General features: G+C 34.6%; 2 protein-coding genes across 2 annotated transcripts in view; both read left to right on the top strand.

Moving 5' to 3' along the window:
- Nucleotides 1-268: 268 nt before the first annotated feature.
- On the top strand, nt 269-3,421 carry LOC134742541 (odorant receptor Or2-like). Its single transcript, XM_063675759.1, has 2 exons — nt 269-1,309; nt 3,192-3,421. Exons 1-2 carry the CDS (start codon nt 329-331, stop codon nt 3,399-3,401), a joined length of 1,191 nt encoding a protein of 396 aa, XP_063531829.1. The 5' UTR covers nt 269-328; the 3' UTR covers nt 3,402-3,421.
- Nucleotides 3,422-4,253: 832 nt separating this feature from the next.
- The window catches only part of LOC134742369 (uncharacterized), a 51,283-nt gene continuing 42,157 nt past the window's right edge, over nt 4,254-13,379 (top strand). The window contains exon 1 of the mRNA XM_063675466.1: nt 4,254-4,567. Coding sequence (XP_063531536.1) covers nt 4,471-4,567 — 97 coding nt within the window. The 5' untranslated portion in view covers nt 4,254-4,470. The remainder of the gene's footprint in view (nt 4,568-13,379) is intronic.

Raw genomic sequence — 13,379 nt, forward strand, 5'->3', positions numbered from 1 at the left:
ATTTATAAAGTGTGGTCGAGTTCGCAGATCTGCGAAATCGACGCCTCACTCGCGTTCGCGGCTTCGCGCCGCGATTCGCGCACGAGTGTGGAGAGAGCATAACAGTAGGGTACAATAAGCAAAATATAAATTACCAGCTAATCATACAGTGGAAGAAATTGGTAGATGACTGGTTATATAGGGTATTATAAGGTCGGTAACTAAGTGCCAGGCAATTGCCTGCCAATTTATTACTTATTACATATCAACCCTCTTTAAGTACTACCTAGGCCTGAGCAGCTTATTTCAGAATATCTCCTTATCAAGAGAACACGCACCTATTACAAAAATGAATCAATCAAAAGGGGATTGTATGAAATATAAATCGTTTAATGAAACATTCAAGTTTTGCTCTTTTGCGCTCGCTTTGGGCCTAATTTATCCAAACCGAAAAAATGTGTGTCTGAGATCCACGATTTTCTTCTTCGTAATGCTGTTTAATTTTGGTACTTTATTTTGGTTCATATGGTACACTGTCAAATGTTTGTGGCAACTAGACATTTACAACTCGACGAGGAATATAACAGTTGGAGTTATCATCCTGCTTTTTGTTTTAAAGACCATTTACGTAAATTTGAAAACGGATATGTTTGCATCTTTGTTAGAGCAAATAACTAAAGATTTATTGAAAGGAAACAACATGGATACGGACTATCAAGAGATTTACGACTACTATATAAAACAAGGCCTGTTTGCTCAGATATGTTACGTATGGACTCCTGTTATTTTGGCATCAATATTCCCTACATACGCTGGTATAAGCATGATTTACGGAAGCTTGAGGTCCGATAACTTCAAAAAAGTTATGTTGCACGAAATGGATCTGAAATATTTTGAAGATAAGCAATACGATTCTCCATATTTCGAATTAATATTTGTATACCTTTTTTTGGGGATTTATATTATGGTTCCAAATTTTATGGGCTTTGATGGATCGTTCTGTATTGCGACCAGTCATCTACGTATGAAATTAAAGCTTATGACTCATAGCGTCCAAAGAGCTTTTACAGATTCGAATGATATATTAGAGTTGAAAGCGAGATTGAAGACTTGTGTTAAAGATCATCAAGAAGCGCTTGAGTTTTATGCTCTTATTCAGAGAGTGTACGGAGGCTGGTTATTCGCTGTATTTCTGCTGACTTCGTTTCTGATCTCTTTCAACCTGTATCAGATATATCTTACTGGCATTGACCCCAGGTACACCACGTTTGCTGCCACTGGCATATTTCACATGTATATGCCATGCTACTTCGCCAGCTGTTTGATTGAGGTAATTTATTTGTAGTTTATTGTATACATACAACTGCAGAATGTTCTGCTTAATTATTAAAATAATACATTACCATAGCCTAGTTTTTAGGGGGCAAAACATACCATTGCTTGTGATTTATTAAATATTGATGCAAATGTTGTCGATGTCGATAGCAATCAATTTGGACACCTCTTTGATTTATTTTTATTGCATCTGTAATTATCGGACATCTGACATTGATAGTAACGTTACTATAGATAGTAATTCTGACAATAATAAAAATTACATCGAATAAAATTCAGTGCATATTATTGTAAAAGTGATTATAATATTTAAAAAAATACATAACCATCCTGTCTTAAACGTCTTAATTTTATCGACATCGACTTAGAGTAAGTAAAGTAAGTTTCACTTGTCCTCGCACTTTTTAGGGTTCCGTACCTCAAAAGGAAAAAAAACGGAACCGGAAATTTTCTCCGAAACTACTGAACCAATTAAGTTTAAATTTGGTATACATATGTAAGTTTGTGACCCAAAGACGGACATGTAACGTAAACAAATGAATTTTAAACACGGAGGCCACTTTTGGGGGGTAAATGAGAAAATTAAAAAATAATGTTTTTCAAACTATATCGTGTTACATATCAAATGAAAGAGCTCATTGTGAGAATCTCAGATACATTTTCTTATAATTTTAAGATAACCAATTCAGAAGTTATTCAAGAAAATAGACAAATAATTACCATTCCCCCCCCCCCCCCCTTTATCTCCGAAACTACTGGGTCTAAAATTTTGAAAAAAAAAATACACAAAATAGATCTTTACCTATAGATTACAGGTTACCATTCCCCCCTTTATCTCCGAAACTACTGGGTCTAAAATTTTGAAAAAAAAATACACAAAATAGATCTTTACCTATAGATTACAGGAAAACCTATTAGAAATGTGCAGTCAAGCGTGAGTCGGACTTAATTACTTAGTTTTTGATTCGACCCCTACGGGTTTTTTAAAGACATTTCACTTACGTAACTCACGGTTCACATAAAAATACATTGTTTAAATTGTGTAATGTACGGAACCCTTGGAACGCGAGTCCGACTCGCACTTGGCCGGTTTTTAAACGTCATACCAATATGCACCATCAAACCGGAGTAGGTAAGGTATGCACATTAGTTGGATGCATAAAATTTATCAAAGGGTCGCACTGAGTTTAAGACTTTAAGTACCCCCTGCATACTTGAATGTTTTTACTACACTCTTAGTTAGCTTCACTGCGTATATTTGTATACATATATTTATGTTTGCTTCAAATCTTGTAACTTAAATTTAATATGAACCATTCCTGGTGTCTGAATCTGTTGAAATTTGAAGTACTTATTTTTTTACTGTTTATTATAATAAAAATTACAAATTTCACAGACAGAATTGGCCTAATCTACATTCTAATAGATTATTAGCTAAGCAGTATGAAGTTTCATTTCTTATTAGGTCATTATTATTACTATTTATTTAATATAATAGTTCTTCCTTAATTTCCATGACAATGCAATAATTTATGCTAATATGGAGCTGATCTGATGATGCAGTCGGTAGGTAGCAAACGGAGCTCCTTAATAGAAAAACAAAAACACATCGATTTTAGGTCCATCAATAAATCTCGAGAAGAGTACTTCTCAAGTATGATAGACATGCCAATGAGAAAAGTACAGATTTCTTTTGTATTGTTTTCTTTCATTGAAGTGTGCAATAAAGAGTATTTGTATTATATTGTAGTAGAAGTACGAGTATTTGTATTCTTCTGTATTGTACAGTCAGCAATAAAATTGTGTGTTTTTATTAACAAAACTTCCGTGAGTGACTCGATTTGATATATTTAAAGTGTGTGTTATAAAAATTTCAGTTAGGAGAACAGTCATGCACAGACATCTATTGCGCTAAATGGGAGCGCTGGGCGGACCCAACGGTCACCAAGTTCCTGGTATTCATGATGGCTCGAGCACAGAAGAGGCTGCTGTTAAATGGCTTGGGCATAGTCTTTTTCAACATGGAAAGCTTTGTGTCGTTAATGCAGACATCTTATTCTTTCTTTACATTAATCACTAGTAAATAAATACTTTGTTGATAAAACCTACCCAAAGCAATTTGGGCCAGTCAAATTAGAACCAAATAAAGCGTTTTGACGAATTAATTCCCAGCAAGCTGGAAATCATTTTAATACCATAATTTGTTCCTCAATGCGTATAATCGGAGTTTGACCCATTCCAGGTTTGGATAGGTATATTTTGGGAGCCTTGGGAGTTGGGAGATACATTTTAACTTGGATTGACAAAACCACTTGATGTAGAAGGAGCCCACCGTCAATTACAATATCACTATTTAGTCTTAGTCTTACAGATAATTGCATTAAAAGCATAGTCCACAACTTTAACTTGTAATAATTGTATCGCAGTAGGTATCGACTTGCACAAATTGCATTTTGTTGAAGTAAAAATGAAAGCACATGATGCAAGTAGGTAATATATATAGCAGTATTTAACTTTTTATAGATTTTAGTCTGTCTAGTAAATAAAATGGTTTTGGCACTTGCTTACTATTTATTTACTTATTATTTGTCATTACACCAATTAGAAGTGTTTTCCATGATGGTACTGGAATTTCTGTTAAGTCTGGTGTTACCTTTATTTCCCTACATATTACATACTAATAGTAACTTAAAGTCCAGCCTGTTAATAATAGCGTTAACTGCGAACGCGATCATTCATTCATATGCCGCGTCTAGATCATGTGATCGCGCCAAAAATCGGAGCACATCAAAGTCAGTGCAGGCAGCTATTGCACTCCGTCGATAGCAAAAGTGTCTGTCGACCCTGGTCCCCCCCAAGAGTAGAGGGGGTTCCCAACTCCCTTCACCTTCGACGCGCGCGCACCAATGACCGCCCGCCCCGAGCCGGCGAAAGGTTTTATATACAAGTGGAATTCGCACTGCCAAATTGCTATAAGTCAAAATATAGGGTAGTCGGGCGGTTCACTCGTTCGACGTGCTCTACCCTGTGAGCGTCGATCGTGTTTTTTTATTTGTGCACACGATTTTTGGATTTACCGCGACTCTCTGTGCCAGGCAAATGCTACGTGCAGTGCCGCAGTAATTCAGTGATATTTTCTAGGACTGTGTGTTTATCATGGGGTGCAGTGCGAGATACTGTTTACTGACTGTGGCCTTGTGGCTAGTGCTGGAACACGCAGCGGGTGTAAGAGTGGTGCCCAAGCGTAAGAAAGGTAATTAATCAAACACATGATATTTACAGTTATCAAAAGTATAATGCTTATTAATTTGGAGCACGTTCTGCTCTGAAAAATATTTGTTACTAATTTTACACAGCTTTAAGTGAACAGGATCATCCATTAACTTAATTTTAAATAAAATAGCTTCTCTATGAGTTATCAAAAAGGTGTTGTTTGCTGGAACCCAACATTTTAACACTAGGTATTTTTTAAAGTCTGTATATTTAAAATGTTTTGGTACAATTTTTAATACCACGCTGTTCAAGATTACCCTACATATGTAAAACATATAATATAGGATGTTTCACATTTGTTTTATGCTACGTCATGATAACGTAAATAACGTCCATACCAACTTATCAAAACTATTTATAAATCGTTAACCAAATACTTATAACACTAAACATCATCCTAATTGATATATGTATATACCTACATATTAAAAAAACAGCCACATAGTTTTTATCTATATAGGTAACAGTATTCCTCACCGCGCAGCGCCTATTTCGTTGGTTTTAGACCATGATAAACATTACAATCCACCGTTAGATGATATTTAAGCAAAACGTTAACATGACTGTGCGCAGTTTTTAGCTTCAAGTGAAATTTGTCGAAACAAACCTGTTGCTACACCGTTACTAACAATATAAACTGAATGAAATTATGCAAAAGAAATGTCTGTCTGTTTTATACAGAATTAGGACACGAAAGCAGTTTTCTTCAGTCACGATTTTGCGGACAAGACTGCCGACATTGCGGACCCGGAGTTACGCATTGAATACGCATCAAAATTGCACGAAAATCGTGTCTTGCTCTATGGAATTAAGTCCAAGAAACGATAACAGTGAAATAAAACGAGCCGCCTTCCCATAAATAGCCCTGTTCTACTATCCGCCGTATTAGGCGATTATGTTACTTACTAGAGTAGTTTTCGCGCCTTATTTCGCCTCACTAAACCCTATGAAACTACGCGTGCGCTTGAGCATTTTAGAAATGTCGCATTTTAATCTAAGTCAAGTTTTATAGTTCCCAGACATCCTGTCTGACATCGAGAAAACGTAATTAAGATATTTTTTTTATATATTTACCTAGCATAAATACAAAAATATGTGTACCGGACGCAGTGCGTCCGACGCACGTTTTATAGTGAAGTTGCAATTATTAGTCTACAAAATTCCTTTGTTTTCATTTTCATTGGGTCATTATTTGGTTTACTCTATTGGTGGTTCACAATTTGGGGACCAGTTATATATCGTGATATTGAGTTCATAAATCGTGCACATTTTTATAAATTAGTGTTCTGAACACGTTTTGAAATTTGTTAACGACTTAATCAGCAGAATGAGAGATTTCATTCGTACATTATGGCCGGTAGCTTTTAAGGTAGTACAAGTGGATTCCTTTCGATATAATAAGCGGTTTGCGGGCGACATCCGGACTGCGTCTAATCGTCGACCGGTCTGATGAAAAGTGAAGCCGAGGCGAGAGTCCGACCGGTCCCGGGCAACGCTCTCGTGCCTGGGTTTCCCGACACGTTCTCCAAATAATTAGTCTTAATTGCATCTTCTGATAATATTTACTTCGAAAATGTAAAATTATCTCAAAATGCTGTCTACGTGTGCACGGATCGATTCCAACGCAAACATCTAGGCACGAATCCTGGTTGCGGTTTCCTAGCTCTTATGCCATTATGATGTAATGCTCTTAAAACGATTTCATTCCGATTTATTTTTAGTGAAAGTGAAAAACATGATTTTAGTCACGTGTCTTTAAAGTTACTAATGCAAGCATAGTTAACGTTCATGAAAAAAACTTAAGCGGATCAAGGTCAATTTCCGGAAAAGCGATGTACCTAAGCATAAAACTACTATATTAGCAGTGTTATATATCTTTTAACAAATTGTGTTCACTGAATGTAATTTAGAGTGTAATTTATTTGCCATGGAACTGTTCATTTCACGACCTGTTAATTATGAAATTAACGGTACATCATTATAAAAAGATACGCCTAAACTAAATGTTAAAATTATGCTAATAGATACAACAAATGGTGAGTAGTTAGAGCTTGATTTAGGTATAGTTCGCTAATATTAAAAATACATAAATACTTACATATAATCCCACTGACACATGAGACTAATATAATCTACGTCTAAAAAAACACAATTTTGACGCAAATGCAGTTTTTAAGTATTTTTATGTAGGTACGTATTATTTAGGATTGAGAGCAAGTGTCTGTTGTACTTCTCGTTTGTTCTTCCGTTTTAAACAAAATTGATAGCATTTATTTCGTGCTTTAGGTAACCAATTTCAGAAGTTTTAATGGCTCTAACCTTGACCTAATTGTTTCAAAAACCAAGTAACAGTGTTTCTAAAAATTAATGAAATAACTGTGGCCAGTGGGTGGTAAACTCTTAATTAATATTAATCGAAATTGCCACTTAAGCGAAGCCCTAGAAAAAATAAATCCGCAGTTTAGCAACTACTTACCGTTAATTTTATTTTTAATTAGGTGCATTACACCATATTTAGCCAGATCCTGTCCTGCTCGCGTATTTAATCTAATTTTTTACTATGATTATACGATTGCGCATATACTTTTTTGATTAAATTGATGCTTTATGTATAATCAAATCATGGAGCGTGAGCTATGGAAGCGAAAAACATTTTAAAATACTTATAACAAACGTACTGTCTTTTTGAACGGTTTGTTTTCACACAATACCTAGCTGGACGCCTTACTAGGTCACCAGTCATCTGGAAGTGGATTAGATTTGTGCCCTATATGTAGTCAATCAAATAGTGTTTAAAAATACCAATTTTTAGACGCCAATGTATCAATAACTATTAAAGCTGTATAAATACAGGTTTGGGCAATTGAGACATCAGTCTAGGAGTAAAAGCAGTAGAAATAGAACGCTTTATATTTATTTTTAATATTAGTGTCTTATCTTAGTACTTAATTTTTGTCGAACATCATACACATCTACAATTATACTACGCTCGTATTACGGTTGAAACCAGAATACAGTTTTTATTAATTAACTATAAATAAAGAAAGATAAAAATTTGTTAGTTAAACAAAAAAAAACATTTTACAATTTACAAAGATACCCTTAAAATAAAATTTAGGTATACAATTGCTCGCACAAGTAATATTTACAACAAAATGGTTGTACCCCTTTATAAAATGGTTTCACCCCTATATAATTTTAGGTCACGTAAATAATTCAATTCCGTAACGGAACGTTTACACTAAATCTTAGAATTTGCTCTTGATATATTATTCAAATCACAGAAATCAGCTTGGCCGTTTGTGCCTGTCATACATAATTCATACTAATAGTCAGTATAAGTGGCTGAGGTGCATGAACAACTGTTCGGCTTATGTGTGAATAGTAATTATGGATTCATATCACTCACGTGCTCCCGTGGCGCAAAAAGTTCTTTTACAAAATGTCTTTAAAAAATAAAACAAACTAACTAAAACAAAACATATTGTCTTTAAAATATTCTTATTTAGCTTTGATAAACAAACGCAAATGTTTGTTAAATAAAATTATGAACAATATACCACAGTAAAAATGTTTGTCAACGTATTTTTGAGCTACCGTATATAACACAATTTCATGTAATATTCTATATAAATCTATTTGTTTTCTTTATCAAGCGTAGGTAGAATACTTAACCTTGCATTTACCTAATAAGCTATTTACCAAACTAGTTATTTGTAGCTTTAAATGGATTTATTTTAATTCAATAAACCCATTTACAGCTACAAATTCAACACAAGTACGGTAATTGATTATAATAATAATAAGGAGTATAAAACAAACATGAACAAAATTATACAAATTACAAAATAACTAGCTTATATATTATCTTTAACTATCAATTGCTCAAATGCCAAGAATTATAATTATATTATTAATATGCTTAGCAATGTGAGTAAACCAAAAAAATATTTTACGGCACCTTAATTAAATTATTAATCTCATAAAATAACAGTTTTGAATGATTCACAGTTAGTTTCACTAGACATATTGACCGGTATATGGACCGTAATTACCTTTTCTATTATTTTTATGTTACCCGTGAACAAGATGCATGTAACTGCGTCGAAATATCGGAAGCTTGAAAACAATACAAAAGGTAATCACGGTCCTTATCACAAATACGTTACTCAAACTACCAAAACCTCATTTATTCACGAAGCTATTTCTTTATCACTACGTTGATGATATCCATCAGCTGCTGCATGGTATCCGCTATACATGTTGCCTATAATGCTGCCAAAAAACATGACCTTGCAAATCCTAATTGTTTTTTCATGTATCTTTGTAACAAGTGATTGCTTAAGTATATTCAGCATGGTAAATTAGGTTTAGAGTTCAGAACTTATACTAAAGGAATAAGGTCTAAATTTAAAATTGTGTACTTACCTACAGACTTGTCCATATGCAAGCGAAACTGACTAGAGGTCTTGAAAGCTCCCGGTCATTAACCCGAAATACAACATTTCAAGTCTTGCAACTTTTTACGACCAACCAAATGACCCCTAAGTATCTCTCTACGCATTATTAGCGTATAATGTGTGTCGATTTCCCGTCCTTATTGCATATTTAGAATTGACATTCTCAATGGCAGTTACAACAACGTTGTAGAATTGACCGAGTTTGGGCGCACTTGCGGTTTTGGTAACGTCCGGCTTATTAACATCTAACGGCGAATGAGATGTATCTATTAGTCACGTCTAATACCTTGGTATTTCTGGTCATTACATATAAGAGCGTATAGAAGACAGACCACAGCCGGGTCAGGTGTATTGATAATGGGCCACTATTATAAATAGAAATGCTATATAAATTGACCCGTTGACTTTAAAAACACAAAATACCAAATATAATAAAAACTAATAAAAATCCTTACATTTTAAACTCATTACATTTTTGTTATATTAATTATTACAACAAAAAAACCCAAAAGTCCCCATCCCACTTGCAGCGTTGCCGCGCTGTATGGCGATGGAGACCTGTTGGACCAACCAAGACCCAGATGATTATAATATTTATAATAATATTTCCGCCGTCTTTTTCTACACTCTCTTTATGCCTTTCCTCGTATTTTTAAAGATTATTAACTACAGTCATATTTCATTCAACTGAAAATGATTTATATTGACTGATTCGATAAGTAGATAATTAGATCATTCGGTACGAACAAACAGTATAACAGATTGATGTAACAACACGCCCAGCTCATTATCCATTACTTACGTGAGATCGCATAACTGATGATTTAAATTATTCATTGATTTAACAATGTATGAAATGATTTAATTGTCATTCATTTATTCCTAATACAATCTGCTTTAACAGTCCATGAACACTATCGCCTTGTCTTTTTTTAAATAATATATTCTAGCCGACTTACGACAAGTGCTTAGTAAAATAAGAAGTAATTTTGATTTGCCTACAATTGCTCATATAGTACATAAGGTATTTATGTTGGGGTAAGTGCGGATAAATTAGCTCAACATAAAGTGAGTAAATAAGGAGCTAACTCGAAATTCCTCGCTGATAGCATTTGCTTCAACGCTAAGGCACCTAAGCAACTTTTCTTTGATACTTAGATTAAGTACTTAGTATTCGATCCCGGCTAACATTCGATTAGGTTTCACTATTTAGGTATAAATTGCCGATATTCTAAACACATTTCTAAGTCGACGCTTTTCTCGAAAAAAACATAAATAAGCTCTCTAATCGCTGTTGACGCATTATAAGCGTTTTTTCCTCATTAACATTCCGTTTCCGTATTGATTTAGGCGCTTAACAAGGTTATATTTAAATTTTCGTTTTATTTAAACTGTATTTGTTTGCTTTCGGATCATTTGTATTCAATTTATCGCACTTGACTTATAGAACACTGAACTGGTATGAGTGAACTTTGCGGTCACAGAGCTTTGTTTTAAGACGCCATATGATTGGTGTCAACGACGCCTGGATTATAAAACCGTAAGGCAAAGAAATAGACGTAATAATCATAATCCATTATTACATTATGCAGGTTACTTTACAGATCATTCATCTCGTGATCGATCAACGTCAAATCGTCGGATGTCGGTCAATGTATGATTTATTTTTCAAGTTTACACTGCCTTGCACAGAAAAAAGACTGTATGAGTATATGAAACTTATTGTTCATAGTCTTTTTCTCCCATCTGTCAGTTCTGCTCCCACGAGTTACTGCAAACTATCGGAAACATTTTCAATAACATGCACGAGCGTCCAGAGATGAAATATTTGCCAGTTATTTATTTATTTTAAACTTTTTTGCACAGTAAAAAATATACAGGGACAAAAGCCGGACTTAATGCTACATGGCATTCTCTACCAGCCAGTTAATTAAAAGTTGCTCAAAAACGTACTTTTAGCTAGAGCCTATATTTACATCCGCTCGAGACATTTACCAATTACACTATCGGGTTGTGATTGACAGGTGAAATGCCATTAATTAATCACGAGATAAATTCAACATTGTGACAGCTATTCAGATATTAATGTGCTTACCGTCTAAATATTCATGATTAAAAAAATGTTCAGTTTATAGATTACGCAATCTGCCGCTTGGACGCCTAATAATCATTACTGATTTCGATTATGTACATGACATAACTATAATATTAGGCCTGATATGAAAGTTGCGGAATGTTAAAATCTTGAGAGCAGTCAGCGCTTTGGCCCACAAAATAAGATCGAATCTAAGCGGTTATTGCTCGCGCATCCAATGATGATCCCTATGAAAGTTTATTTTTATATAAAGCAGCTATTACGTAAAACGTTTGTAAACATTTTCTGGAATTATAGCAAATTAATTTATTTAGAAATTTAACATTTCAGTAATAAAAATACGGTAAAACATCTCTTACTTTTTTTAAGCCTACCCAAAAGCGACTTGGAATTACTGTCAAAGGGATTATCATTCGACGTGTGTGATGGCTTTCATTATTGCCATTCTAAAGTGTAACCTTTATGAAATGTCGCATTTTAAATCATAAGTTTTACTAGATTTTCGTGACATTGTTACTCAATTATTACTTCAAGAGTTCAAATGTTATGGTCGAAACTGCAGGTCGCATTTCCTCGTAACTTTAATCATTTCAGAGCGACGCTGTGCGCTATCGGGAAATCGGACGTTTCCTGACGAATTTGTTGCCCGGCAATAGTTTCCATCCGAAAATAAACAGTGGTAATCGTTTATTGGTTAATCATAGCCCAACGGAATAGTTAATTTTCGGCCTGGCGGAGACGACGACTGTCGTAGAGTTACTCGTAGACCAAGAAAAGTCTGCAGAGATTTTAAAAGCACACGTAGTGCCAGTGTTATTTATACGTCATAGACGTTTGATGTTTAAAATAACACCCGCACTGCGTGTGCTGTCAAAATCTCTGCAGACTTTTCTTGGTTTTACCCTATTAGTATATTTGTTGCACTAAAGAAGATACGCTTTCCAGAATGATTTTCGTACATTGACCCGCCCGTGGCTATCTCTATTGCACACACATAATTAGGTATATTGCTGTCAAACTCGCACCGTGACATTGACAACCGGCATCATGGGCGGGACAGCTATATAATTTTCACGCCACTGTTCGGAAATGTGGCAATAGATGGTCTAAAACCAAGCTGGAAAGTAGGCAATAGCTGTAGCACCTGAACCACCACTACTACAATGTTTCATTGTTATTATCATCTGTCATTGGTGATGGTTCAGGTGCTACAGCAATGAGTATCATTTAAAACATAAAAATCAACAAAAGGTCTTTCGTTGGCGCAACTTTTTCCTTCAAAAATAAAATTAGGTTATTTATAGGACCAATTACTTGTTTAAAAAAAGAAACGTCAAAACCATTCAGTTCACGCTTAAAGGCGTTTTTACTTTTCTAGCTGTTTGTGGTTTTTTAGCAAAAACCCTTCTAAGTTTAGAGTCGGTTTGAAGCAAATAACAGAAAAACGCATCTTAAAAGTGATAAAAAAAGTAAAAAAGGCGGAATCGGAAAATACTTACTCAATTGGATAGTCTACATTGTGTTTGATTAAAAAATATAAGAACTACGCTATAAAAATGAGTTCTTTTAGTGAAGAAAAATACTAATATAAATGTTCCTGGCAAAAATACATCGCTCTCTTTCAACAATATAAATATTAAAGTACTTATAGTTATGCAAATGGTTTCTTATTTCCTCGCAGTAGTCGTGAAAAGCACTATGTAATGCCTCGACCGGAAACGCTAAAGATGGATTCGTATTATTTATTTGACTCGCTCGTCCATCTTTGAGCGGTTTTCCGGCCTCTTCTACAATGTACTATAATGCGCGTTCAATAGAGATAGCAACAGGCGGGACAATGTACGAAAATCTATCTGGAAACCGTCTCTGCTTTAGACCCATTAATTTCACTTTTTGGCAGACGAGTGACCACTCCCACTTCATATGGTTTTTTAAGATCTAAAATAACCGTAAAACCGTAACTACTTTAAAAATAAATTCTGATCTCGCAAAATGAAGCTACAATTTTAAAATTACTATTCGAATGTATTGTGTTGATACATACATATCGTGTCATCGACAGTTATAATATATTAATAAAATCAAATATGTCGCAACTTGCCATATTGGCATGAACGAAAGTCAAAATTTGAGAAAGTGACGCGAAAGGTGAAACAGCTTTCGGCACCAAATGTTACCTTGAATGACGCAAGCGCATATTGAGTTACTTTAAAATACGAAGCAAACATGAACCTCAA

The sequence above is a fragment of the Cydia strobilella genome, chromosome 6 (genome assembly GCF_947568885.1).
Source record: "Cydia strobilella chromosome 6, ilCydStro3.1, whole genome shotgun sequence".
NCBI classification, from domain to species: domain Eukaryota; kingdom Metazoa; phylum Arthropoda; class Insecta; order Lepidoptera; family Tortricidae; genus Cydia; species Cydia strobilella.